General features: G+C 42.9%; 1 protein-coding gene across 6 annotated transcripts in view; it reads right to left on the reverse strand.

The window, feature by feature from the left end:
- The window catches only part of LOC131051272 (serine acetyltransferase 2), a 155562-nt gene that overhangs the window by 111014 nt on the left and 17314 nt on the right, over positions 1-27234 (reverse strand). For 5 of the 6 annotated variants that reach the window (XR_009107110.2, XM_057985745.2, XM_057986074.2 and 2 more), the window contains exons 2-3: positions 7832-8029; positions 7611-7670 (exon numbers count right to left, since the gene is read on the reverse strand). Coding sequence is in view for 5 of the 6 variants with exons in the window: in XM_057985745.2 (XP_057841728.2) it covers positions 7611-7670; positions 7832-8029 (258 nt within the window). In the remaining variant the exon portion in view is untranslated. The remainder of the gene's footprint in view (positions 1-7610; positions 7671-7831; positions 8030-27234) is intronic. The other variant, XM_057985933.2, reaches the window with a different exon arrangement.

Raw genomic sequence — 27234 nt, forward strand, 5'->3', positions numbered from 1 at the left:
CGTCTTCTCAATATTGAGCAGATTCACCCCCGGCTTAGGACATTTTGTGTCATCGTGATCACTGAGGCCGCACCATCTACATAAGCTCTAGGGGGTTTCAGTATTCTAGCACTCCCGAGCGAAGTGCCACCATTGGTTGCAGGTCCGACATTGAATTATTGGCCGCCTCTTAGCGTCATACTGCATTCTGCTCCGATTGTTGTTGTTGTTGTTGCCTCTCCCTCCTCTTCGGTTTCCTCTATAACCACCGGATGATGCAGTGGCGTCGGCTTGCGGCTGGGCAGAGCCCACTGCTGCGGACAGTGAGGGTTGCTCTTGCGTGAAGAATACTTGGTTCCCTTTTGTTTTCATGTTGTAGGGACACTCTTCGACGGCGTGTCCCAACATTTGGCAAATTTTGCAGAATGCCTTCTTCGGGCAGGTGCCTTTTGTGTGACCTTCTTCCTTACATTCCGTGCACCACACGTCTTTGTTTTTACTCGTGCTTCCTTTCATGTTCTTAAATTCCTTCATCATACGGTGCATATCCTTTTGAAGAGCTTGCACCTTCTTACTTGATGATTCATCACTGCTGCTTTCTCCCGAGGACTCCTCTTATGTAGAGGACTTGTCCTTTTTCTTCCGCGATGTTTTGCCCTCACTTTCCAAATCCATCGCGCGGTTGTATGCGTCATCGTATGAGGTGGGCGGTACAATTTTCATCTTTCTCCATAGGGATGACCGCAACCCTTCCACGAACCATCTCTTCTTTAGTCCGTCAGTCGGCTGGTTCTCCATCTTCCCCAGTAACTTCTTTAACCGTCAGTTGTATGTTCGCACTGTCTCGTGCTTTCCCTACTTTGTGCTTAATATATCTGCCACGATCTTATTATCATCTCGAAGGAGTCGAAACTCTGTCTCGAAAGCTTTTTGTAGTTCATGACATGTTCCCACCTTTAATTTATCCACATCAGAGTACCAATCAATGGCTACCCCTCTCAGGGTGGCAGGGAACTGCACCACCCAATCCACTTTGTCAACCACCCCATTGGCTGACCATATTATCTCACACGTACGGCAGTGCCATACGGGGTCATCTTTACCATCTCCATTGAATTTGGACAACTTCTGTTTGCCCGCCATCGCACTTCTTACCTTATGCGCACCTTGCCCTCTGGAACCTCCAAGGTTCGTACCTCCCGGGATTGGCCCTCCAGGTCCACTACCGCCAGGTACTCCGGAAACTGGTCCGCTAGGTCCCACCAGACTACCTTGACTACCAGGGATGGCTGAGCCCAACCCGAACAGATTGCTTCTGCTACCGTGCCCCTGTGTCCTCCCGACACCTTCGGCTGCACCAGTATCTCCTACTTCTCTATTCTCGGTTTCAGTCTCCTTCTCCTTCCTAGTCTCGTCCTCTCGTCTGAATGGTGTGTACGGTTCTACCGTACTCCCGTCACCAATTTTTTCCGACATGAGGGAAAGGTCCCCCAGTTGCTTCCGTGTGGTTTCAATTAAATTCGAGACTTGGCCCTCACCATTTTTGTTGTTCCTTCCACTCAGTTCCTCTGCGATTCCCTTTAACCGTCTCCTACGTTCGGCCTGTTGTTCGACAATCAATGCTCGTTGGGCTGCTTCAACCTCTTCTACATATTCCTTTTTACTTTTGTCCTTATTTAATAGATTGGGCATCAATTCTAATTCCGCCTGATGAAACAAAATATCACATTTAAAACAGGAACACCTTCTTATTAATTCATTCTCTTGTATACAATGTATGTTAACATAATTCCTATGACTATGACAGTGTTCTTTATTTCTCCATTCGCAGTTCAGGGATTGTTTGTCCTTCGTCGGGTTTCATCACGCTCCTCTTCCTCTCGTCAACCCCTCTCCTCGTACTGCCACAAGATCTGTTGACGGTGGTTTTTGCGATAGGTTTCCTCTCGGCGGTTCTGGAGAGCAAGAAACGCTTGAGCCAACAAATTGGGAAGGTTGTTCATCAACTGGTTCACTGCAGGGCTCACTAATAGGGCAGACCACACAACACTTTCGGGCACGTCTTCTTGCGTGGCTTCCCTTCGTACGTGGGTTTCAATTGCTGCGTGAAGGATGCACTGGAAGTCCACCGTTAGTGTTCTCTCTCCATCGAACAATTCTTCTGACTCTTCTCCCTCAGGGGTGCTTGTTCCTTCATCTAGGGGTTGGCCCATTATCGTCGTGCCATATGGGTTACTCCCATTCCCAGGTTTGAAATCGGCAACGACGCCAAATGTTTGCCTCACAGGGTAAACAAAAAGAGTGCAAAAGTAATGCAGAAATGAACAATGCAAGTACAAGATGAATACGAGAATAAGCTTTCCATTAATGACTCAGAATGCACCCAATGTCCATAGTATTATCTGTCGTAAAACATCACATCCTTCAATACCCGAAGGTAGTACAATATATAACAGCCGAAGGGGTGCGACACAAGCATCGCGACTCCAACTACCTACCCGTCGGCTAACTAACTACTAACAAATAACATTACTACCAAAACATAAGATATACGTATTTCCCGACAACAATCGCTTCATTGCAGCCAGCAATTAGGGCTAGTTACTAAGAGATATAACTTGCTATTTTCTATTAATTAATATATATATAAATATTAATATTTAAAGGTTTTAAGTAATATAATAATAGACTTCTATTATTTAATGAATCTGATATACTTATATAATGATCACAGGGTTAATTCATATCTTTAATTTGAATGAAGAATAACTCACAAGTAACAGATAAATATATTCAAATATAAATTACTGTCAGTATAGGGGCATGACATCATCCTTTCCTCACAATTTCTCTTACTATCAGTATCATCATTCAGCTCCTACCAATTCAAAGTATTATCAATGTCAAACTGCCAAGGCTCACCATTTATTTCTTTTTCATCATTATCCAAGTGACCTGCCATTTTTTCCATGGTGGTCATTATGAAGCACGTGGACATTCCTATTGTTGCTGTTGGAACCATATTTTCTACATTCGATGGAGCTTTCTACTATTTTTCCATTAAGTTGCTTGGGTCAGTAGTTTTGCATGGGCTCCTAGAGTAATTTGTGGTGATCTAAAGAATTTTCTATCCATTGAAAGGTGAGGCAAAAATCATGTCCAGGTAGAGTTAAACAAAAGAAGAGTAGATGCTTTAGACTTATATTTTTGAAGACAATGCCACTTCTGTGCAAGAAACATTATATTTAGCATGGTTTGCAAATGCCATTAAACATGCCATAAACCCTTTTTATAAGTATTATGATAATTCCAGTTGTGCACTTCAGTTAATGGGATCCATTATGATTTGTTTCTTGCAAGTAATGTCCTTTGATTACATTGGACTAGTTTTATAAGTCAAAGAAGAGGAGATGTGGACTGATTCAATAGAAGACACTCAACTTGATTTACAACACACAATTCACTACTTATCCAGGTTAAAGGCCTTACGACTTATACAATTGTTATTTTATGGTTTACTTGTTTTGGCTTTGACTTTTCCCCAAAGGGTATGCTCCTGTACATGGAGGTCTGGTATTTGAGTACCCTAGTTGAAATCTCTGGATGAGAAATAAGCATCGCAAGTTATTGGTAAACCCTAGAACTTTTCCATAGGTCAAATAATATTGTGGAAGAAATGTGAATGAAGTGATACAGAGGTTTGGTGGTTGTTAATCATTTGGTATGCAGTGCTGACTGTTGTTGATGGATGCTATTTTATATAAAATATTGTTGAAGTTGTAGGATGCCATGATATATGTTGAGTTAACTATTGTAGTGTTAGATGCTATGAGCTATGCAGTGTTGACTCTTGTAGTTGTCAGATGCTATGTGAATAGGTCTAATATAAACTTCTATCATATGGATTTTAAATAAAATTAAATGTCATATGGATTTGATATGAATTCGACCATCATGGATTGCTGATTTAATACTTGTGTATAAATTTTAGAAATTTTTACCTCGTAGATAAATGTGTTTAGACCACATTGGCAGTAATTAAGAATTATGATATACTGATCTTTAGGGTAGAACTTGTCACTCGATAGCTATGTAAACACTGTTTAGTCATGTGTATGATCTTGTTTTCAACAGGGACAGTTGGTATGTATCTCTACTGAGTTTGCTATGTGAGTTGTATCATTGAAAAGGAACAAAGCTTGTGTTTGAGATTGAAACCTTAAATAATAATGCAACTTCAATGTCTTGCATTGAATATCTCTTACTCTTGCATGGGCACTGCATGTTCTTTACGGTCATAAAGTTTGGAATCGGTGATTGGCATCTAACATCATTTTCAAGATCCCTGAAACTTGCAGTTATGTCTTTTGGGGGTTTATAATTATCTGTCATCGATAATGGCATAATCGATTATTGATTATAGTGCCTTACCTCATAAAGAAGATTAACATAATGTCATAAAGCATGAGTAAATGTCATGTCCCCTCCTTGATCATCATATATATATATATATATATATATATATATATATCCTAAATTAAGTAATTATTAATATTATTTAATATATATTACCAACAAATAATTATTTATTTAATAAATATTATTATCAATATTTATTACTAATAATATCTTAGTTATCTATAATAATTTATCAAGCCTAGTATAAGTCAACGACTATGATTAGATGGCAGCAGTTGAATAATTATTCAACTATCAATAAGAAATGATTGATATTATTGAGGCATCCATTTAAATAAATCAATAATTCGAAATGGCACAAGGGTTACAATCAAACAAGAGTTATTAATGATAAGTGACAGCGATTGCACAACTAACTAAATCAATAAACCAAAAGGCATGATCTGTTATGAAGAAGATTATTAGTAAAAGAGGTGTCTCATCGCATATGAAGAAGTGTGTCCCTTTCTAATTGCAAGATACAAGAAGGCCATCAATCCACTCCGTCAAGGGGGGGGGGGGGGAAGTCACGAATATGCAGGATATACAGATGACTGGGCATTAGTGTAGTTAATCTGATCAGATAAGTTCAGAACTGTTATGAAGTCCCAGCCAGTAACATCTTGGTTCTCGGTGGTATGCATAGGGGATGTGCTTGATACGTATGCCTAATATATGATACCTGATACAATGTCCGTATGCAGAATTTATAGTGATATTATTATGAACTGCAATACGTATGAGTTGCATTACAATTTATATACATATTGGCAGACCAGATCTGATGTGTGTCAGATCTGTCCGTCTTTACCAACCATTAAATATATTATTAATAATTAATATTTTTAAGCAGTAGTAGTATTAATAATCTATAGAATAAGTAAACAAATACATAAATTATTGGTAATTTTAATTTATTTATTTATTTATGTATATATATACTGAAATCTGAATCAGAATTAAGTAAGGGTTATAAATATGGATATTGATACAATAATAGATATTAATATAATAATTATAATTAATACAATATCTTTAGAAACTACTCTGCAGTAAAACCATAGAGTGTAATACTTTCTGAACTTAAATATATATATTTATATACAGAAACAGTAATTTGAATGAGCAAATAAAGGTGAGATTATAAATTTGACTGGATTATCAATTCAATATCAGGAAGAAGATTAGGTTATCACTCATTAAATTCCAGTTAAGATGGTTTGTCTCCTAGTCAATGTAGTTTAAGTCATAAGTATGTTGAGATGGATTAATTCTGGTTAAAACAGGCCTAAACCTAGTAGGGGACATTACAGTAAACCAACAACAGATGAATTCAACTTATTATCTTTTGGGAATCCCACAATGCTAGGACCAAATCCTGAACACTGGGGATCCAGTGATCTATGAATCTCACTTTCATGTAGTATAATATCAATTTGTCTCACTTTGACTCCCACTCATCTATCTCATGTATGCTCAACTGATATGGTATGAGAACAAGACTACCTCCACTTGTATTTATGTTTGATAGTACAAATCCAACTTTACTTTCTATTTGTAAACAATGATTCACCATGTATTTTCGACGAGCATTGACCCAACTTGATGCTTATAAGTATGAAATCAACACATGTATTGATCCCAGTACAATCCAACAAGACCTTGAAGTGAGCAATGAATCAAATAGTTTCATGTAGCAAGAGTTTTTGTTATGCCACCTTTCTTGTACCTAGGGTTTCGCTAAGCAATTAAAGGTCGATGAAGAAGAATGACTTGAATCAAAGAAAGATTAGGGGATCATCTCACTGAACTCATGTGATGGTTTTTTATTCCATACCAATCAGATGGTCGAATGCAAGTTATTGAAATGGATCCTAATGGGCTATGGTAGAGCATAGATCATGGCATGGGAAATTTCTTTTTAACTCCTGCTTTATGTTAAAATTATTTATGTTGGTAATATTGAATAAACAATACACAAAGTGAGGATGCAAACTCAGATAAATATCCAAGGCAGTGTGAATGTTACCGTTGGCCCAAAACATCAATATTTTAGCCTTGCATGCAGCTTCCATAAAAAGTTAACAACATAATTACACTTTTAAGGTGTAAAAGCATATTTGTAACCTTTTCCTATAATGATGAACAGAGCCAAGCACTTTCTACATGATGACCAAAACGGTGGGTAGCAGACATACTGCCTAAAGGAGGGTTATTCCTTCAACACCTAAAGGAGGTATGCCCATTTACATAGAATTGGGTTAGGCCAACTACTTATTAGATATATCAATATTATTATGTCATAAAACAAAAGAAGCATTAGAATACAAGCCCTGGTATAAATCACTGTGGAAACTTGGTCAACCTGTAACTACGACTACTAAATCATTTTGTTGAGGGCAAAATAAATGCATAGTGGATGGAACCAATGGAGTGTATGATATGGGCATGCAAGAATTACTAGACAGAATTTGGAAGGTAGAAAAGCTAAAAGTTGGATTGATATAAGGAAGATTCTGAGAAAAAATTGCTGATATCAAAGCTCATTGCTGCTATGACACCAACATCTCCAACCTGATTCTCATCAATAAACGTGGTTATGTAAACAATGAGGACTTCGCCAAATGAAGTTTATTTTTGTGCAAATTCTCTGTTTTTGTGTGGGCACAGGATTGATTGATTGTGTGAATCTTCCACTGTTGGCATGATTATCCATAAGTTTAATATTTTAAATGTGAATATTTACTCGCTTATGACAACTCATAAACTTTGGCTTCGGATTATTCGACACAAGGCAGTTTGAAGTCTCCATTATCTTAGATAGGTGGTTTCTGTAGGACTCACTGTGGGAATTTTTGCTCATGTTTTATCAGGGTATGGAAATCCCTGTGACCTTATTTGATTATAATATTTGTTCAGCAGTGTAGCCAGCAGCTATATTTACTGATGAGGTAAAGTTTGTCTGCTATATCATATAATTATTTTTCTAATAAAAATAAAATTCTGAAATTTAAAATGCTGAAATAACATGCTTCATTATAGACAAAACCATAACTGCTGCTCTAGCCTGAGTCCAACTCTTTTCTCCTAAAATTAGAACAAGTACAAAGTTATAAACAGCTCGAGAATAATTTAATCTAACACTCTTTCCGGTTTTAAATGCATTGGCATACCTTCAGATACAACAAAGCCCAGCTATATGATCTGCAAGAAGGGTCTCTGTCCTTAACAGCCTGCCAATCATCAGAGAATAAGTTTTAAATAATGCATTTATGAAGAATTCTAATGACAAACATTCATGATTTTCCAAGTTCAAGTTATATCAAGCACAAGTTCCAAACACTATCAGAAATGGAAAAACATGTGAACTTCATCCATGCAGATTTTTAGTAACCTGTACATCCAATCGTATTGTCTGCTGAATATCAGCATCATTTGTGAACACATCATCAAATATATCCATTAACTGTGTAGCCAGGAGAGTTGGATTTTGGAGACGATTTGCAAGAACAAATCCAAGTGCTCGCTCAAAACATGAATGAGCTAAAATACTTGCATACAAATAACTGCTTAGCAGGGGCTCCTTTTCTGCCTGCCATTAGTAGAACAATTTTAAATCCAGAGAATGATACTGAAAAGAAGTGAAAATTTATTAATAACTAGCATCCAATATATCAATGCAGAGCAAAAAAAAAAGACTTAATTGGCAAAAGAAATCATAGTTGTTTTGTTAATTTTTAGCAATCAGACTTAGCACAATAAACATAAAATGAAAATGCAACAGATAAAACACAACACGACAGTACCCTGGGAAAACCTCCCTCTTGGAGGTGAAAAACCCAGCAACAAATCTCAAATCTGTATTAAACAATAAGCAAGTGTATCTTTACAATGACCTTCAATTCTTGACACTAACAGCGAACTATGCACAGCAATCAGAACTGATGAACTTATCTCTAATGATGTTTGCTGTCACAATTGGAGTGGCAGACTTCTGATATGATGTTCGCTCTGCCTTTGATGAATAATAGCCTTAGGAAGGTGTTTGCAGACCTCTAATGAAGTTCACTGTCTGCTAATGAAGTTCGCTGCCCTTATACTGAAGTTCGCTGTTCTTACAATGGAGATCACGGACTTTGCAATCAAGTTTGCTGACCTTCTAAAGATGATTTGCAGAATTCACAAGAGATTTGCTGATGTAACAGAGGTAATCGCAGAAGGAATGATGCTCGAAGAAATTCGCACAACTTAACAATTGCTTCGCTGTTATTGCAGAAGGAGAGATACTTAAAACAATTCACATTACTTGATATATTAATGCCATTCATATGACTTGCTTTTATACATGACTTGAAGTATGATTTGTCCAAGTCAGCTTAGAGATTTAATTACAAGATTTGAGATTTTCAATTACTTTCTTTTACCTCCCAGAATAGGTCCAGTCCTATTACAATTTAATTACAATTATTTGGGCCTAGCCCCTATGAGTTTAAACACATAAATAATAATCAAACTTTAATTGCTTTTAGCAACATTAAAATTTGATAATCCAGGCTAGCATAATCCGAGCTAGCTACCAATTTCAACACTCCCTCTTAGCTAGGGAGGATAACAAGTAACCATAACACATCATGGACCTTCCATGACATCCATCTTGCATTGCCCGCAGAGGGTGGAAGAGGTCTTACACCTCAGCCCTCTCTCAGAGAAGGACACAATGTCACCTTGCATTGCCCGCAGAGGATGGAAGATGCAACTTGATTGCATCATTGGGACTGAGACTCCCTCTCAATCAAGGCTGCACCACAACTCCAAGCCTCTTTCTGAAGTATTCAAACTTCACTCCAGCTAGAGGTTTGGTGAGAACATCTACAATCTACTCATCAATGCTAATATATTTCAGCTAAATGGCACCTCTTTGTACCATATCACGAACATAATGATAATGAGTTTCCACATGTTTTGACCTGTCATGAAACACAGGATTAATAGACATTTTAATACAACTCTGATTATCACAATAAATAACTGTGGATTCCCAAGATTGTCCAAACAACCCAGCAAGAAGCTTGTGAAGCCAAACTGCTTCTCTTGATGCCACACTTGATGCAATATACTCAGCTTCTGCAGTACTTAATGCAACCGAGGACTGTTTCCTGCTAGCCCAAGGGATCATGGCGGATCCCAAACTGAAACAAATTCCTGAAGTGCTCTTCCTATCAGTAACACTTCCTACACAATCAGAATCAGAGTAGCCTTCCAAGTTAATCACTGTATTGATTGGATACTTCAGCCCATAGCCAACTATTCCATGCAAATATCTCAGGATATGTTTGGCTGCAATCAGGTGAACATGCTTTGGTTGGTTCATGAATTGGCTGAGTGCACTCATTGCATAACAAATGTCCGGTCCAGTGTTAACTAGATACATCAAGGATCCAATCATCTGCCTGTACTCCGATGGATCTGCAAAATCAAAGTTAGCTGCAGATAAACTCAATTTCTTCAAGTTAGTTTCCATAGGAGTAGACATAGGTTTACAATCCATCATACCAAATCTTTTCAATATATCAATGGTATATTTTCCTTGACTAAGAATAATTTCATTAGATCTTTGTCATACTTCTAACCCTAGAAAGTAATGCATTAAACCTAGATCTTTCATTTCAAATTCAGTGGCTAATTATTTCTTACATCTAATGATGAGACTATCTTCACCAGTTAAAAATAAATCATCCACATATAAAACCAAAATTAGCATTTCACCATTAAATACTTTAAAGTAAAGGTTAGGATCAGCATTATTCTTACAAAACCCTAAATTAACCAAATACTTATCAATTTTTTCATACCAAGCTCGAGGAGCTTGCTTGAGGCCGTAGAGAGTTTTCTTCAATTTGCATACATAAGATTCTTTATTATGAATCTCATATCCTTCTGGTTACTCAATATAGACTTCTTCCTCAATGACACCATTAAAGAAAGTAGTCTTTACATCTATCTGATGTAACTTCCAACCTTTAGCTGCAGCAATAGCTATAATAATTCTAATAGAAGTATATCTAGCAACAGGAGCAAATGTTTCTTCATAATCTATGCCTTCCTTTTGAGAAAAACCATGAGCTACAAATCTAGCTTTATATTTCTCAATACTACCATCAGCAGCATGTTTAATTTTAAATAACCATTTAGAAGAGACAACAGACTTATCTTTAGGTCTAGACACAATATCCCAGACATCATTCTTGATGATGGATTGATACTCTTTGTCCATAGCTAGTTTCCATGCTTGCTGGTTCATAGCTTCTTCTATGCTTGATGGTTCGGTCTCAATTATATTGCACATCATTGCAACATAGTTTGAGAATTTCTGAGGTCTTTGGCTTTCTCTAAATGTTCCTTGGGGAGCTGCAAACTTTTTTGCTTCTTGAATTATGCTCCTAACGCAATGTGGTCTTTTCTTGCTAATTGCAATATCTATAGGTCCATCAGTTGGATCCTGAGGCTCAGTAGGTTCACCATGCTCAATAGGTTCGGGAGGCTCAATAGACTCCCTCTGAATCTCAGGGTTAGTATCAATATCCATATCTTGATTATCATTAACTTCTCTATCATTATTGACAAGAGAACTTTTAGATTTTTTAAAAGCAACATTTTCTTCAAACGTAACATCCCTACTTACCTCAATGTACCTTTGTCCTGGAATGTAGACACAAAATGCTTTGGAGGACTCACTATATCCAACAAGGATACCTTTCTTCCTGGATGGCTCTAGCTTAGATCTCTTTTCTTTTGTCACATGAACATAAACAGGACTTCCAAAAATCCTTAGGTGACTGATATCAAGTTTGACTCCAGTGAAGGCTTCTTCGGGAGTCATGTTCTTCAGGACACAATGAGGGCATCTGTTCTGAATATACACTGCAGTCTTAGATGCTTCGGCCCATAGAAAAGTCTGCAGGTCTTGATCATGAATCATAGCTTTAGCTGCTTCAACAATGGCTCTATTCTTCCTTTCAGCCACACCATTTTGCTAAGGATTGTAGGGGACGCAGAACTCCCTCTTAATTCCTGTCTCTACACAAAAGTCATGAAAACTACTTACGGTGTATTCACCTCCACTATCAGATCTTAACACTTTAATCCTTTTACCAGATATATTTTCAACTAGAGCCTTAAATTCTTTGAACCTACTTAGTACTTCATCAAATTCTTTAGATCTTAGAAAGTAAATCCAAGTCTTTCTAGAAAATCATCTATAAATGTAACATAGTATAGAAATCCATTGGGAGAAGGAACCGACATAGGTCCACATAAGTCAGAATGAACAAGGGCCAATTTTTCCTTGGCTCTACTTTCACTTTTACGAAATGGACTTTTAGTGTTCTTACCTAATGCACAACCTTTGCAAGTATCACCATGAAAATGACTAAGTTTAGGCATACCTTTAACCATCTTTTCAAGTAAGGGAAGTGCTTGGAAGTGAAGCTGACCGAGGCTTCTGTGTCATAGCTCGCTAGATTCAGGAGCCTCATGAATGAGTGCTTGAACAGGGTGAGCTGAAAGCTTATACAAACTATAATATCTATTTCCAATAACACGAGCAAATTTAAAACTAGATTTCTTAGGCCATGCAAGTACTCTACCCTCAGAAAATGCTACTTGATAACCTTTACCTTCTAGGGTAGAAATGGAGATTAAATTTTTTTTAATTCCAAGAACAAATAAAATATCACTAAGATGCAAGGAGATACCAGATTCTAAATTTAAAGCAGTATTGCCAAAACCTCTTACCGAATACCAAGCATCATCACCAATTACCACATGAAGGTTGGACTCTTTCTCCATTAAGTCTGAGAGGTGCTCTCGGCATCCCATGATATGCCTGGATGCACCACTGTCTATCAACCAAGTGTTGTTGTCAGTTGGCACATTGTTGGATAGGGCAGAAATGAAGAGGAAGTCTTCGTTATCCTTCAAATCTGCAACTTCATTCAGGTTCGCTTCTCCTTGCTTGGGCAGATTCTAACATTCTTTAGCATAGTGTCCAAACTTATCACATCTGAAGCAACAGATACGTGAAAGATCCCTTGGCTTCTTCCTTGAATCGTGAGCAGCAGGAGGTCTGAAATCTCTATTTCTTATGAAGTTGTTCTTCTTCCAATGACCACCCTTCCTTTTGACACATTGAGATGCAAGCATGTGATGGTCACCTCCATGAGTGCCCTTGAGCATTCCTCTTGCAGCTAAGCGTGATTCTTCTTGAATGCAATCAGATCGGAGGCGATCAAATGTCGGAAATTCAAATCATTCGCTTATGCTTTGAATGAATGGATCCCAAGAATCAGGAAGTCCATTTAGTGCAACCATGACAATGTCCTTGTCCACAACTTCATTTCCAATGGAGCTGAGTTGATCCTTCAATTCTGAAATTTTCATGAAGAAAGACATTACTGAATCTCCCTTACCCATCTTGACTTGAAGTAGTTGTTGCCTTAGAGTAAGTGCCCGGCTGATGTTGTTGATCTCATACATTCCCTCTAAGTGTTTGAACATCTCCCTGGCTAAAGGCAACTTGGAGATGATTGGGACAAGATGATCCTTTACAGAATCAATTAGGAACTTCTTGGCCTTAAGAGCATTCTTCTTGAACTGCTTTAACTCTTATGGATCTGAGGGCTCGGGCAGATCCTTATCTTCTACAAACTGCAGCAGATCAATCTCCTCAAGGGCAAGGAGAACACGAACCTTCCAAGAGGTAAAATTAAGAGCCCCATCAAGTTTGTCCTCTACTTTCAGACCTGTCACCATATTGAAAATAAAACAGCAAACTGAAGGTGAAAGCTTACTGTTAATCTGATTACTTAGAATGAACCTTGCCCTGATACCATATTAATTTTTAGTAATCAGACTTAGCACAATAAACATAAACTGAAAATGCAACAGATAAAACACAACACAACAGTACCCTGGGAAAACCTCCCTCTTGGAGGTGAAAAACCCAGCAACAAATCTCAAATCTGTATTAAACAATAAGCAAGTGTATCTTTACAATGGCCTTCAATTCTTGACACTAACAACGAACTATGCACAGCAATCAGAACTGATGAACTTATCTCTAATGATGTTTGCTGTCACAATTGGAGTGGCAAACTTCTGATATGATGTTCGCTCTGCCTTTGATGAATAATAGCCTTAGGAAGGTGTTCGCAGAGTGGCAGACTTCTGATATGATGTTCGCTCTGCCTTTGATGAATAATAGCCTTAGGAAGGTGTTTGCAGACCTCTAATGAAGTGTGTTGTTTGCTAATGAAGTTCGCTGCCCTTATACTGAAGTTCGTTGTCTGCTAATGAAGTTCGCTGCCCTTATACTGAAGTTCGCTGTTCTTATAATGGAGATCACGGACTTTGCAATCAAGTTCGCTGACCTTCTAAAGATGATTTGCAGAATTCACAAGAGATTTGCTGATGTAACAGAGGTAATCGCAGAAGGAATGATGCTTGAAGAAATTCGCACAACTTCACAATTGCTTCGCTGAAATTGCAGAAGGAGAGATACTTAAAACAATTTGCATTACTTGATATATTAATGCCATTCATATGACTTGCTTTTATACATGACTTGAAGTATGATTTGTCCAAGTCGGCTTAGAGATTTAATTACAAGATTTGAGATTTTCAATTACTTTCTTTTACCGCCTAGAATAGGTCCAGTCCTATTACAATTTAATTACAATTATTTGGGCCCAGCCCCAATGAGTTTAAACGCATAAATAATAATCAAACTTTAATTGCTTTTATCAACATTAAAGTTTGATAATCCGGGCTAGCATAATCCGAGCTAGCTACCAATTTCAACAATTCTTCCATTAGGATTTATGTGGTGAACAGATGTAATAAGGTATACAGTGAAATGGCTAAAAAGGCTTTCTCCTGTGCTATTGATGTGTATGAATTGGTTTTGATGCATAGGACAAACATCAGTCTTCAGAAAAAATGAAATTGCGGACAGCATATATTCATGAACTTCTCGTACAAGACCTCAATAGAGAAATTTGTTGACAATTAGGCAAAAAAGTTATGTTATCATTTGTCACCATAAGCAGAACCACACTAGAAATAAATATGAACAACATAAATTCAAAGATCTCAATTTAAGAATTTTGTGCACCAATGTTTTCAAACAATAGTATGGCATTTATGACTGCTAACTATCAAAAGAAGAATCTGCATTTTGGGTATAAAGACTATAAATAGGTAATAACTTCAAGAAGCAACTGCAAAGGCAAGAAACTGATTGATGAACTGTTGGCGGCAATATTGTACACGAAAATAAAACTAGTTAATTAAGTTGTAATTGTCTTGGTTGGTTGGCAACCGAGGGGTGGCAGTTGCGGTGCGACGGTTGGTGCTCGCACCCCCTCGGTATCCTTATATACTTCCGAATGTAACTTGTGACACACGATTAGGAATGGAATAACATCTCTTATATTTTAGATCTATGGCATTATTATTCTGCATTACGTGTTTTATCTGTGTACTTTAAGCTATTCACCCAAGAGGGTAAACATTTGGCGTCATTGCCTAGACATACTCGGGAACGGAAGAAACGGATGGCGCACTGACACGATGGGCCTACCCGTTGGTGAGATAAACCCAAAGGTCGACAACGCGCAAACAGAGCTCTACAGCGGAGAAGACACTGCGATGAGGGAATTTTCAATCCTGCTCTAGGTAGCCATCGAGACCTACGTCCGACAAGAGGCCACGGAGGCTGAAATCCCACCAAGTGCCGTGTGGACAACACTGGAAGTTAGCCCGGCAGTAAATCGGTTGATGAACCACCTCCCCCGGTTGCTTGCACAGGCATCGCTGGCACAACAAGCTCGCCTAGAGGAGATTGCCCGGGAAGAGCAATGCCAACGAATCCTCCAACAGTACGAAGAAAACAGCCGTCGGGAAGCAGAGCGTGATGGCACGATGCCAAGAGAAAATTGAACCCTGAATCTAGAGGGATAAAAGAATATTCTATAATTGAATAAGATGTCATGATATTGACACAAGTTGTATCTGATGAAATGAATTAATAAAGGAGTGTTTTGGTTTTATGTGTTGTTATTTATGAAAATGTACGGCAATTAATGCCCAACCTATTAAACAAAGATAGAAATAAGAAAGCAGAAACAGACGAGTGGGAGGCTACATAGAGGGCCTTGATTCTAGAACAGCAAGTAGAACGTAGACGGAGGCTGAGGCAACTTGCCGAAGGACGACCTGCCGAAGGACGGCCCGAAGGGAACCAAGGAGGTGTCACGGAGGGTGTAGAAGCCAAGGGAAATTTTTACGCGTCGCCAGAACACCGTAGGGTGAGAAGCCACGAAGAGTTTCTGGAGGAAACAAGGTTACAGAGGAATCTAGTCGAAGAGACTCGGTATCAGTTTAGAAACTTATCCCTTATGCCACGAAGTGAGGATCACCAAAGGGAACCAGGAGTGGGCGCAGGTGAGAACGAAGGGGAGGACAATCGTACGGCTGTAGGTGCGACACACGGCAGGCAAAACACCGTACCCCCAGTCACCCACGCAGGACACACCACCGGCGCCGGAGGGAGTGGCGCAATGGCTCAGACACAGCCACAGCCACCTCCGGAGAGACGACCCCCATCAATGGCAAGTAAACAGAAACTGTCGAAGTTCAACGGCGACAGGAAGGAAGATCCTGTCCGCCATTGCCGCACGTGCGAAACCATGTGGTCAACGAACGGTGTTACTGACCAAGACGAATGGGTAACACAATTCCCAGCAACCTTAACGGGAGTGGCCATAGACTGGTACTCAGATATGGATAAGGCCAAAGTCGGCACATGGCCCGACCTGAAGAAGGAGTTCGAGACAAAGTTCCGCCTCCTGAGAGACAACAACAAAATAGTTGCCGAAATCTATGGCACAAAGTAGAACAAGAACGAGACTATCCGAGCCTATAGTCGGCGGCTGAAGGAACTGTTGGGGAAAATGGAGAGTCAACCAGCGGATAGGTTGAAAAAGAGATGGTTCGTGGAGGGACTGAAACACTCCCTCCGGAAGAAGATGAAAATTGTTCCACCGACATCGTACGAAGACGCATACAATAGAGCGATGGATCTCGAGAGCGAGACCAAGACATCGAAGAAAAAAAAGAAGGATAGCTTGTCCGAGGATGATGACTCTTCTGAGGAAAGCAGCAGCGATGGCGAGGCTGGCAAAAAGGCGCAAGCGCTCCAGAAAGACATGGAGTGAATGAGGAGGGAATTCAAAACAATGAGAAGCACTGGTCGGACCGAAGGGGACATATGGTGCACTGAGTGCAAAGAGGAGGGACATACGAAGAGTACTTGCCCAAAGAAGGCATTCTGCGAGATTTGCCAAGTGATGGGACACTCCACCAAGAAGTGCCCATACAACATGAAGACCCGAAGTACGCAAATGAACCAGGTACTGTTCACTGAGCAGGCCACAACATCCGCACCAGCGGGTACGGCCCAACAAACTAACACAACGGCATCATCTGGAGGTTACCGGGATAATAGACACAGCGGCAGAAAAAATAACAACAATAACAATAACAGAAACCGTATCCAGTATGACGCCAAGGGTCGGCCAATGATCCAGTGTAGGGCCTGCAATCAATGGGGACACTTCGCCCACGATTGCACAAAGGAAGCCAACCCTCAGCACCTCTGCCGATGGTGTGGGCCAAGCGACCATGAGGACGCAAATTGCCCGAAGCCTGGTGTAAACCTTCTAAGCATAGAACCCACGAAGGCAGAAGTGTTGGCAATCACAAGGGCACAGGCCAAAAAGGTGGCATACCCAGATCCCCACACAGAGACGAAGAGAGTGCGGGAAGCAAGAGACGAGATCACAAAGGAAATGGCCGCACAAGGGCAAAACAGCCACGAGGCCGCAAGTCCGCCACGGAGGAGGGGAGAAGAGAGAATCTTACGGCAAATATCGCAGATGGAGGTACCCGTGAGGATTCAAGACCTCCTTGAGACCATGCCGCAGTTAAAAACGGCTATCTTAAACTTCGTACCCCCACAAGTGAAAATGAGGGAGGTCGTAAGCCCCACAGCCGACCCCGTGTTAAGGGAGGTCGTAAGCCCCACGGTCAACCCCATGTTGTTGGTAGACAACAGCGGACGCCAACCGGCGGTGGTAGAAATGGGCATCCTGGGGACTACCTTGACAGACATTATTGTGGACGGAGGGTCAGGAGTAAATGTGCTCCCAGAAGCCACATGGAAAAAACTGGGAAAGCCTACGTTGTGGCCCCCCACGTTCAACCTACTAGGGGCAGATCAACATGGGATTAAACCCCTTGGTACCCTCATGGGCCAGCAGGTGATGATTGGCACGCAGCCATTCGTGCTGGATTTTGTAGTAATTCCCCTGAAGCAGAAAGGGTATGACGCCATTCACGGGCGGGGGTGGCTCATTGCAGCAAAAGTGAACCATAACTAGAAGCAGAATACTCTTTCCTTGGAAAACGTGGGGAGGAAGTACGTGATCGATCTCCGTACGCAAATGGTGAGTGAGGAGTTAACATCCTCCTCCGACTCGGAATCTGAGAGAGACCAGTTGGGAGAGGGTGGAGACGGACACCGCATGGAGCCTAGTGACGAAGGGGTGTTAGAACTGGAGGCATGCTCAGGGGACGACGGGGACTCCTTGAATGGCCTCTTCCATTGGCAAATGGGAGATTATGAATTATTTACACCATCGTGCAATCTATTGACCATCGAGGAAGAACCAGATATATTTCCCCCAGAATATGGAGAGTACAAGGAAGGGGAGGCCTCGGTGAATGAGACGCCGGCACACCAATTCCCGAAGGGGGAGCCCATTAAATACCAGGAAGCCAATTTAAAGGAGACAAATCTTGGGGGGACGAGTGACCCCAAGATCATCCTTGTCGGAGATGACTGGATTCCAGTGCTAAAGGCTACAGCCTTCAAAATTTTCCTTGAATACAAGGATGTCTTTGCATGGACGTACAAGGACCTGAAGGGCGTGCCCCCAGAGTTATGTTTACACCGAATAACATTGGTACCGGGAGCCCAACTGGTAAGGAAGCGGCCTTACCGTATGAACAAGAATTATGCTGCACAGGTGAACAACGAAATTGAGCGGATGTTGGAAGCGGGCATAATCTTCAAACTGCAGACAAGCGAATGGGTGTCTCCCATTGTGATTTCCATCAAGAAAGAGGCCAATCAGATCCGGATCTGTGTAGACTTTCGGTGTCTGAACGCTGTCACTATTAAAGACCCGTTTCCCATACCCTTCACCGACAGCATCTTGGAGGAAGTAGCTGGACATGAAATATATTCCTTCATGGATGGGTTCTCTGGGTACAACCAGATATCCATCGCGGAGGAAGATAAGTTGAAAACAACCTTCGTGGTGGAGGACGGTGTGTATGCATACAACCAAATGCCCTTCGGTCTATGCAATGCACCTGCCACCTTTCAGCGCATCATCTTGCACATCTTCGACAAGATGTCGGTGGGGAACTTCAAAGCCTTCCTGGACGATTGGTCTATTTATAGCGGACAGGACATCCACCTAAAAACCCTCGGGGAGTGCCTAGAGAGATGTCGAAGGGCACGGTTGGCCCTCAATCCGAAGAAATGTAGATTCATGGTACCACAGGGAAGATTGCTTGGACACATTGTGTGTAAAGAAGGATTGAAAATGGACTCGGACAAGATTCGAGTAATAGTAGAAATGGAACCTCCTACGGACGTCACTGGGATAAAGTCCTTCCTTGGTCATGTGGGGTACTACAGGAGGTTCATCAAGAACTTCGCTGAGGTGTCCCACCCATTGGATAGGTTGACACGGAAAGGGGAACCATACATTTGGACAGAGCCGCAGAGCAAGGCCTTTGAAGAGCTGAAGACAAGGTTGATGGGAGCACCCATACTAGCATACCCGAATTGGGATAAGGAATTCCACGTTCACGTGGATGCCTCAAATTATGCCATCGGGGCTACATTAGCCTAGGTAGGAGGACACAGGTTGGACCACCCCGTTTATTTTGCGAGCAGATTGCTCTCGAAGGCTGAAAAGAACTACAGTACCACAGAAAGCGAAGCCCTCGGCATGGTCTATGCCATACAGAAATTTCGTCATTACCTACTGGCTACACCATTCACATTTTACGTAGACCACCAGGCACTCATGTACTTGGTAAACAAACCAATTATCCAGGGGAGGATAAGTCGTTGGCTATTGCTACTACAGGAGTTCACATTTACAATTGTGGTAAGACTGGGGCGAAGCCATGTCATAGCCGATCAGCTGTCCCGGATTAAGTCAGGGGAACCTCCAGAGGGAGTAAATGATGATTTTTCAGATGCGCACTTGTTCCAAATAGCCGTACTTCCTTCGTGGTACAAGAAGATTGGAGAGTACTTGTCGACGTCCTGATTTCCGAAGGGTATGCCCCCAGGGGAACGGAGAAAGCTCGTATTAAGGAGCAAGACTTTTTCGCTCATCAACGGTTTACTCTACAAAATGGGGCCAGACCAGGTATTAAGGCGTTGTGTCATGGAGGAAGAAGTCCCGAGTGTATTAAGGGAGACACACGAAGGACCCGCAGGTGGACATATGGGCCTAGACACTACAACCCGCAAGGTGCTTCTGGCAGGACTGTGGTGGCCAACCATACATCACGACGCCAGGGAGTGGGTCGTGGGGTGCGACACTTGCCAACGGGCAGGCAAACCTCTGAAGCGAGACTTCATGCCCCTCAACCCATCGCACGCACAAGAACTCTTTGAACGATGGGGACTCGACTTTGTAGGGCCTCTTAAGGCTAGCCGCACACGACGGTGCCGTTACATTGTGGTTGCGACAGAATAATTGACTAAGTGGGTGGAGGCGAGGGCTCTCCCGGATAACTCCGCAGTAAGCACGGCTAAATTTATCTATGAACAAATCATTACGCGATATGGTATACCTATTCAGTTGACCAGTGACCAAGGGGGCCACTTCGTGAACCATGTCATACGGCTATTGACCTCAGAGTTTAAGATTTTTCACTCATTATCGAGCCCGTACTACCCACGTGCCAATAGGCAGGCCGAGGCCACGAACAAAATATTGGTATCGGTAATTTACAAGTCTTGCGGAGTAAAAAAGGAAGATTGGGAACAGAAGTAACCCTCTGTACTATGGGCCTACAGAACGACTTACAAGGTGACCACGGGTCAAACTGCGTTCCAACTCATGTACGGGCAGGAAGCTGTGGTGCCAGCGGAATTCATGGTGCCAAGCCTTCGCATTGCAGTAGAGAACAGACTCGGGGATATGGAGAGCCTGAGGGAGAGACTGTATGCCTTAAGCAAGTTGGACGAAAAAAGAATGATGGCACAATGGGCCACAGAGGCAGCCCAGCAAAGACGGAAGGTTTGGCACGACAAGCATCTTCGGCGAATGAAGTTTACCCCTGGGCAGTTAGTGTTGAAATTCAATGGGAGGAACGAAATCAAACCAAGAAAATTTAAAGTGCGATGGCTAGGGCCCTTCAAGGTACGCGAGGTCAATACCAACGGGGCGATTAAGTTGTGGACGCTCGACGGGAAGGAGATACCAGACGCCGTCAATGGGTCGAAATTAAAACAGTACCACAAACGGGCGACCAATCCCGGACCCTCTAGAAGAAAATTTTTATTTTTTTTTAAAACGTACGACAGTTGACCGTACGGTCGAAATTTCAAAAAAAAAAAAATATATATATATATATATAAAAAGAGGAAGCCACAGTGGAATCACCGTACGGTGGGACCACCAGCGGTGGCAACACTGGCGGTCGAACCACCGTGCAGTGGCAACACCGACGGTGGGACCATCGTGTGGTGGCAACACCGACGGTGGGACCACCAACAATGGGACCACCGGCGGTGGGAACACCGTGCGGTGGCAACACCGACGGTGGACACCACCGTGCGGTAGATGCCACGCCCACGCAAACATAAAACCCCCGCCGCGCAAAGCATAAAGGCACAAACACGCAGCCGCACAAACACACAGCGACAAGGGAGAAAATTACAACACAGCGCCGAAAGGAAAAATTACAACGCAAACCCAGCCACCGTAAGAAGGAAAATATTCCAGAGGGAGGAGATTGCACAGGCACACCCGCACGCCAAGTACACCCACCCGCCATACACCGTACTACCGATCGACAGGAGCAAAGGAAACGCTGGCAGCTAGAAGCAAAAAAGTGGCAGCAGGCAGTTGGAAGTGGTAGAAAGTGGCAGAGTGGTTTTAAAGCTATAAAAGCAGATTAAAGAATTAATCCGAGACCAATGGACACAAATAAGAACAAGGCAGATTGGCGAAAACAGTTACAGCCGTTAGAAGACAAGTTGCAGGGAGGGCGAAAAGCTTCAGAATCGAGTGCAGAGACAGGCAAACGAGTTTTGCCATCTGGTGTGCGTATTGCAGGCAGCCTGGGGATGAGCAGCGGTTAGAAAAGCAAGAAGCATCATCCAAAACCCTTGGCGGCAAAGGACAGATGAGGTAACAGCAGATAATATTGTGTTCGAAGGTCTGAATGGAATAGACTGTAGGAACGAGTGGGTGAAGACACCTCACGATGACCTGATAAAGAAAAGCCTTCGCCAGGCACAGGTACACTGGGTCGTCCAGATGCCAGTTTTTTGTATAAAGGACTTTGAGGTGGTTTTGCGTGCCATGATTGGCAGCTATGACAGACACTGCCACCAGTCTGTATTTGATTATCAACACCAGCGGATAACCGTTGCATTCACGGCAGGCGAGTTTACCAAGGTGTTTGGCATACAGGGGGTGAAAGGGAAAAAAATAGACACTTCACAGAAAATATCTCCAGAAAATCGTGCCACATTACTACAATTGATGTTGCGCGATAACCTCACCCAGGGAGAAAAAGATAGCCTCAAAAGTGCAGGCAAGAGTCGGGGGATAAAGAAGACATTTTTTGCCAAGGGAGTATGGCGATGTCTGTTGTCCGTGGTGAAGAGTCGCCTCACAGGTGCCAGCCGCACGTCTGACATAGCTATCGCACAGATAGCGTTGATGAATGGGTTGCACAATGGGGTGGTGTATGATTGGGCATCACTATTGGCGGATAGGATGGACGAGTTCGTGACGTTGCAATACAAGAAGTTTTACATGCCGCATCACGCCATTGGGTTATTCCTCGATGCAGTCCGCACGCAGATCACCCCAGGCTCACAGCCATTGGAGCCGCAAGGGCGTGTTGCACCAGACCAGTCGCCCATATTCTATTGGTCGCACTTGGATGTCTTGGCACATGGCGCCGAGGCACGTTTGGGCACAAAAGGAAAGAAGGCCGCCATGTCAGACACGGAGTCCGACACAGAAGAGTCCGATGCAAAGGAGGATGTAGATAGCGGCAAGGAGGAATCTGCAGACAACTCCCAGGTGAGTGGAGGGAGCTTTCGGTTGGCAGGAAGAAGAGGTGACCAGTTGTCGGAAGAAGAGGTAGTGGAATCGGCCGGTACAGAAGGGTTTGTTTTAGCATCGCAGGTTCAGGTCCACTTTACACCAACGCACTTACCGGAGACTTGTCAATTGGCGGTGCCGCGGTCATTCGGGACAGTGAGCGTAGTCACCACGGTGCCAGTTCCTAGCTTTGGGCAGCCTCGGGTGACGATAGCGATGACACCACCGCGGGTGGAGACCTTGGCGAGTGCAGAGGCTTCCATGGTGCACGATGTGCCGGATGTGCCAGGACAGGATGTGCCAGGGTTGCCAGGCTATATGCAGGAGGCAATGACGGAAGCAAGCGCTCTCCATGATGACCTCAGTGCCTAGTTGAGCCGTTACCAACTTACACCTATGGCACCCGCGGGAGAGGCCGCTCTATCTCCAGGCAGGACCATGCATTCCTTGGATATCATTGATCTAGAGGAAGAGAGTTCTCCGAGCAGTAGGGCGCTTCAGAGGGTTACGTCACCCCCTGCGGTTGTCGTAACAAGTCTGTAAAGAGAGGAGGGGGTGCCTATGGGAGTACAGCAGGGTACAGGAGAGTTGGACCAATTCATTGGCGAGATGACTCTGAGAGCACAGCGGCTTGTGTCATCTGCCACACTCCAGGCGAATGCCACCATGGTTGAGCGGATCGAGAGGCTGTTGACCTTTGCCCGCACCAGATGCAGAGAGGAGTTTGAGAGGTGTTTTGAGTGTGCCGGGTGGCCTGAGACGGAGAACCAGGCGATGCTGGAGGCTTGGAACCTCACTGAGGGGGTTGGCGAGACCCGGATGCAATCGTTGTTGCGAGAGGTGGAGCAAGCCTTCTGCGAAGGTTATCTTGAGCTTCAGAGGACACAACAGACGGCAACCATAGTTGAGGCCTTGCGCGTAGCAGCAACGACAGCTCGGGAGGAGCTGACTACCAAGTTTCGGGAGCTGGAGGCTACCATGGCACAGACCCAGACAGCAATGGACACTTTAGTAGCAGAGAAGTCTGCCTTGCTGATACAGTTGGAAGAGGAAAGGGCATCCAGAGAGCTGTTGGAGACTCGATTGGTCAGTGCACTGGAGAGTGTGGACAAGAAGGCTAAGGAGGTGCTGGAGGCAGCCTATATGGTAAAGACTGCCATGGAGCGGTAGATGGTGGTGGAACGGGATCTAAAGAGGAGGACGAAGCAAGTGTATGAGCTCCGTGGGCGCTTGGCGTCCACCGCTACACCACCACTGGCGCCTTTTTCATCAGGGACGCCCTCTGCACCCCCTTAGTTTTTTTTGGGGGGGGGGTTCTGTAATCCCCATGTATTCTCCATTTTGTTGTAAGTCGCTTGGAGACGACTTTTCTTTGGGGGGGGATGATGTTGGCGGCAATATTGTACACGAAAATAAAACTAGTTAATTAAGTTGTAATTGTCTTGGTTAGTTGGCAACCGAGGGGTGGCAGTTGCGGTGCGACGGTTGGCGCTCGCACCCCCTCGGTATCCTTATATACTTCCGAATGTAACTTGTGACACACGATTAGGAATGGAATAACATCTCTTATATTTTAGATCTATGGCATTATTATTCTGCATTACGTGTTTTATCTGTGTACTTTAAGCTATTCACCCGAGAGGGTAAACATGAACATGTTTTATTGATTATAAATAATAAAACCCCTAAAGAAAGCCAATCCATCAAAGAGACCTCCAAAATCCAAACACACATTCAAAAGTCATAACAAAGCTACAAGGTGCAAACAAATCGGGAAGTTTTTAATAACAAAAGCACAAATAAGGACAGATAACTAGATGCAACTTTTAGCTAAGCGTCTGTCAATTTTTAGAGTTACTGTTATCACAAAAGGTTGCACCCTTGCTGAGCTATCAACTCAGCAACCTTGTGAAACATGGAAATAACCCCGAAGTGTAGAACCTTGTGCAAGGGGATTGAATCTCCGGAGAAGGTCGGCTTCCTTCTCAATCCAAGTGCAGGTGTTGAACCAACTCAACACTTCAAAACTAACACCTAGGCCTATCCTAACAAATTGCAGAGGTAAAGAGAAGAGAAAAATGCTTAAAACAAAGGAGGTGATGCACCAAGAAGAAATTGTTTCTCTCCCTACCCGAAATGACAAAAGAATCAATTGAAACACCCAGGAGATGCACAAACTTCAGTTGTATGAGTGATCCCAATGCATATATGAAGGTTAGAATCCACTGAATGCCAAGAGGGGAGAAAGTTTCCCACAAGTCACACTCAGAAAAAACAAGTTAACACAACATATATGGAGAGAAGAGCCACAAAACATACACTTATGATGAAGGTAAGGAAACATACACAGCATGCATAAGTTGAAGGAAGGCAAGAATCCAATTTCAATTCATTCAAAGGCCAAAGGCCAAACTTACAGTTGCAGAAACGCAAAAATAATTACAAGTCTTCAAGAGAAGAGAAAGAGCATAGGAAAGCTCAAGGCAGCAGGGAGAGAACCCTTTACAATGAGGCTTAACAACCTTATATAGAAAAATGGTTACAAGAGTGATCATGACCCCTGCATGTCAGTCTAGGAGTGCAGGGAAGTGCATGCACTTGACCTCAATACTTGCAAGCAACCTAGCCATACTCACAAAAGGCAACCCTGAGAAGGTGGATTGACTGACCTTCCAAGGTCAGAGTATGCAAACATGACATAAGTCACCACAACAAGCATGGCCCCGTACCTCCCTTGATGGAAATCCTGCCAAAAACATTAAATGCACCCCTGTGGCTCCACAAAAGAAAGTGCATAAGTCACCAAAACTGTCGGAGCATTTAAAGTCTTGAGTGTCAATCACGCCATCCGGAAGTGTTGCAAGCCAGAAGGAGTTTGGAAGACTTCGGAGACCTGGGTCACCAAAATTGGGAAGACTTACGAACTTGGAAACCTGGGGGTTCAAGAGTTCCGGGATAGAGAACAAGAGACCAAGGAAGGGAACTTCAGAACCTCGGGGTTCCGGAGTTCCAGGGAAACTAGAGAGAAAAGGCAAGGAGGGATGGAACTTCGGAACCTCAGGGTTCTGGAGTTCCGGAGAGAAGAAAGGGAAGCAAAGGAAGAGAACTACGGAACCTCGGGGTTCTGGAGTTCTGGAGAAACAAGGAAGAAAGGCTAGGAGGGAACTTCGGAACCTCGGGGTTCCGGAGTTCCGGGGGACTAGGAGGCAAGGAAAAGGCGGAACTGCGCAAAGGAACTTCGGAACCTCGGGGTTCTGGAGTTCCGGAGAAGGGAAGAAGAAAAAAAAGGAACTTCGGAACCTCGGGGTTCCAGAGTTCCAGAGAGAAGAAGAGAAAGGGAAAGAAGGAGAGGAAGCAAAGAGAAGGAACTTCAGAACCTCGGGGTTCCGGAGTTCCGGAGAAGGAGAATAGGAGAAGGCAAAGGGAAAGAACCTCGGAACCTCAGGGTTCCGGGGAAGGAAGAAAAGGCCAAAGGAGGAACCTCCTCCAGAAAGCAACACTTCACACTTCATGATTCTTCTGTTTTCTCTTTGATCAACTAGGGCAGCGCTATCCATGGATCGTATCTCTGATCGGTTCTTACTGATGGACCAAGGGTGTCATAAAATAACAACATTTTTGGCGCAAGCGGGATGCTTGCCTGCTCAGCATGAAGTCCAGAAGCCTTGAGCATCCATTGGGCACTGAGTCATTGAAGAAACCCAAAACATGTGTGTGCCATCACTTGGAGGAAAACTAGAAACTAGAGCGCACACCCTCTTAAGGAGAATGTGGCAGGTGCACAAGCACTTATGAAAGCGAAACAACTTCTAGTCTAATATTTACATAGTCATCAACACCCTCTTCAGAAGCAGGGCTTGAGATGAATCTCATTCACTGGGATTGGAAGAACTTCGCCATCAAGCCTGGAGAGATGAAATGCATTGGCCTCCTTGCAACTAGTGATGACATACAGACCACTCCAGATAGCATCAAATTTGGAGTGTCGCCCATCTTTGGCTCTATCTGCATCCCACTTGAGAACTAGATCTCCCTCTTTGAAGACCCTATTAGTCGCCTTTTTGTCAAAAACTTTCTTGACCTGCTCTTGATGAGTCTCAAGTGTATGCATAGCCTGACTTCTAACCTCCTCCAGCTCCATCAACTCAACTAGCCTTACTGTCATGGCATCATTCTCTCTCAATTCCAGCTGATGTGCTAGTTCAAGAGAGGGTAACTCTAGGGAAGTTGGAAGTCTTGCTTCCTTCCCATATACTAGCATGAAAGGGGAGTTACCAATCGCCCTCTTAGGTGTGATCTTGTC

The sequence above is a fragment of the Cryptomeria japonica genome, chromosome 2 (genome assembly GCF_030272615.1).
Source record: "Cryptomeria japonica chromosome 2, Sugi_1.0, whole genome shotgun sequence".
Lineage (NCBI taxonomy): Eukaryota > Viridiplantae > Streptophyta > Pinopsida > Cupressales > Cupressaceae > Cryptomeria > Cryptomeria japonica.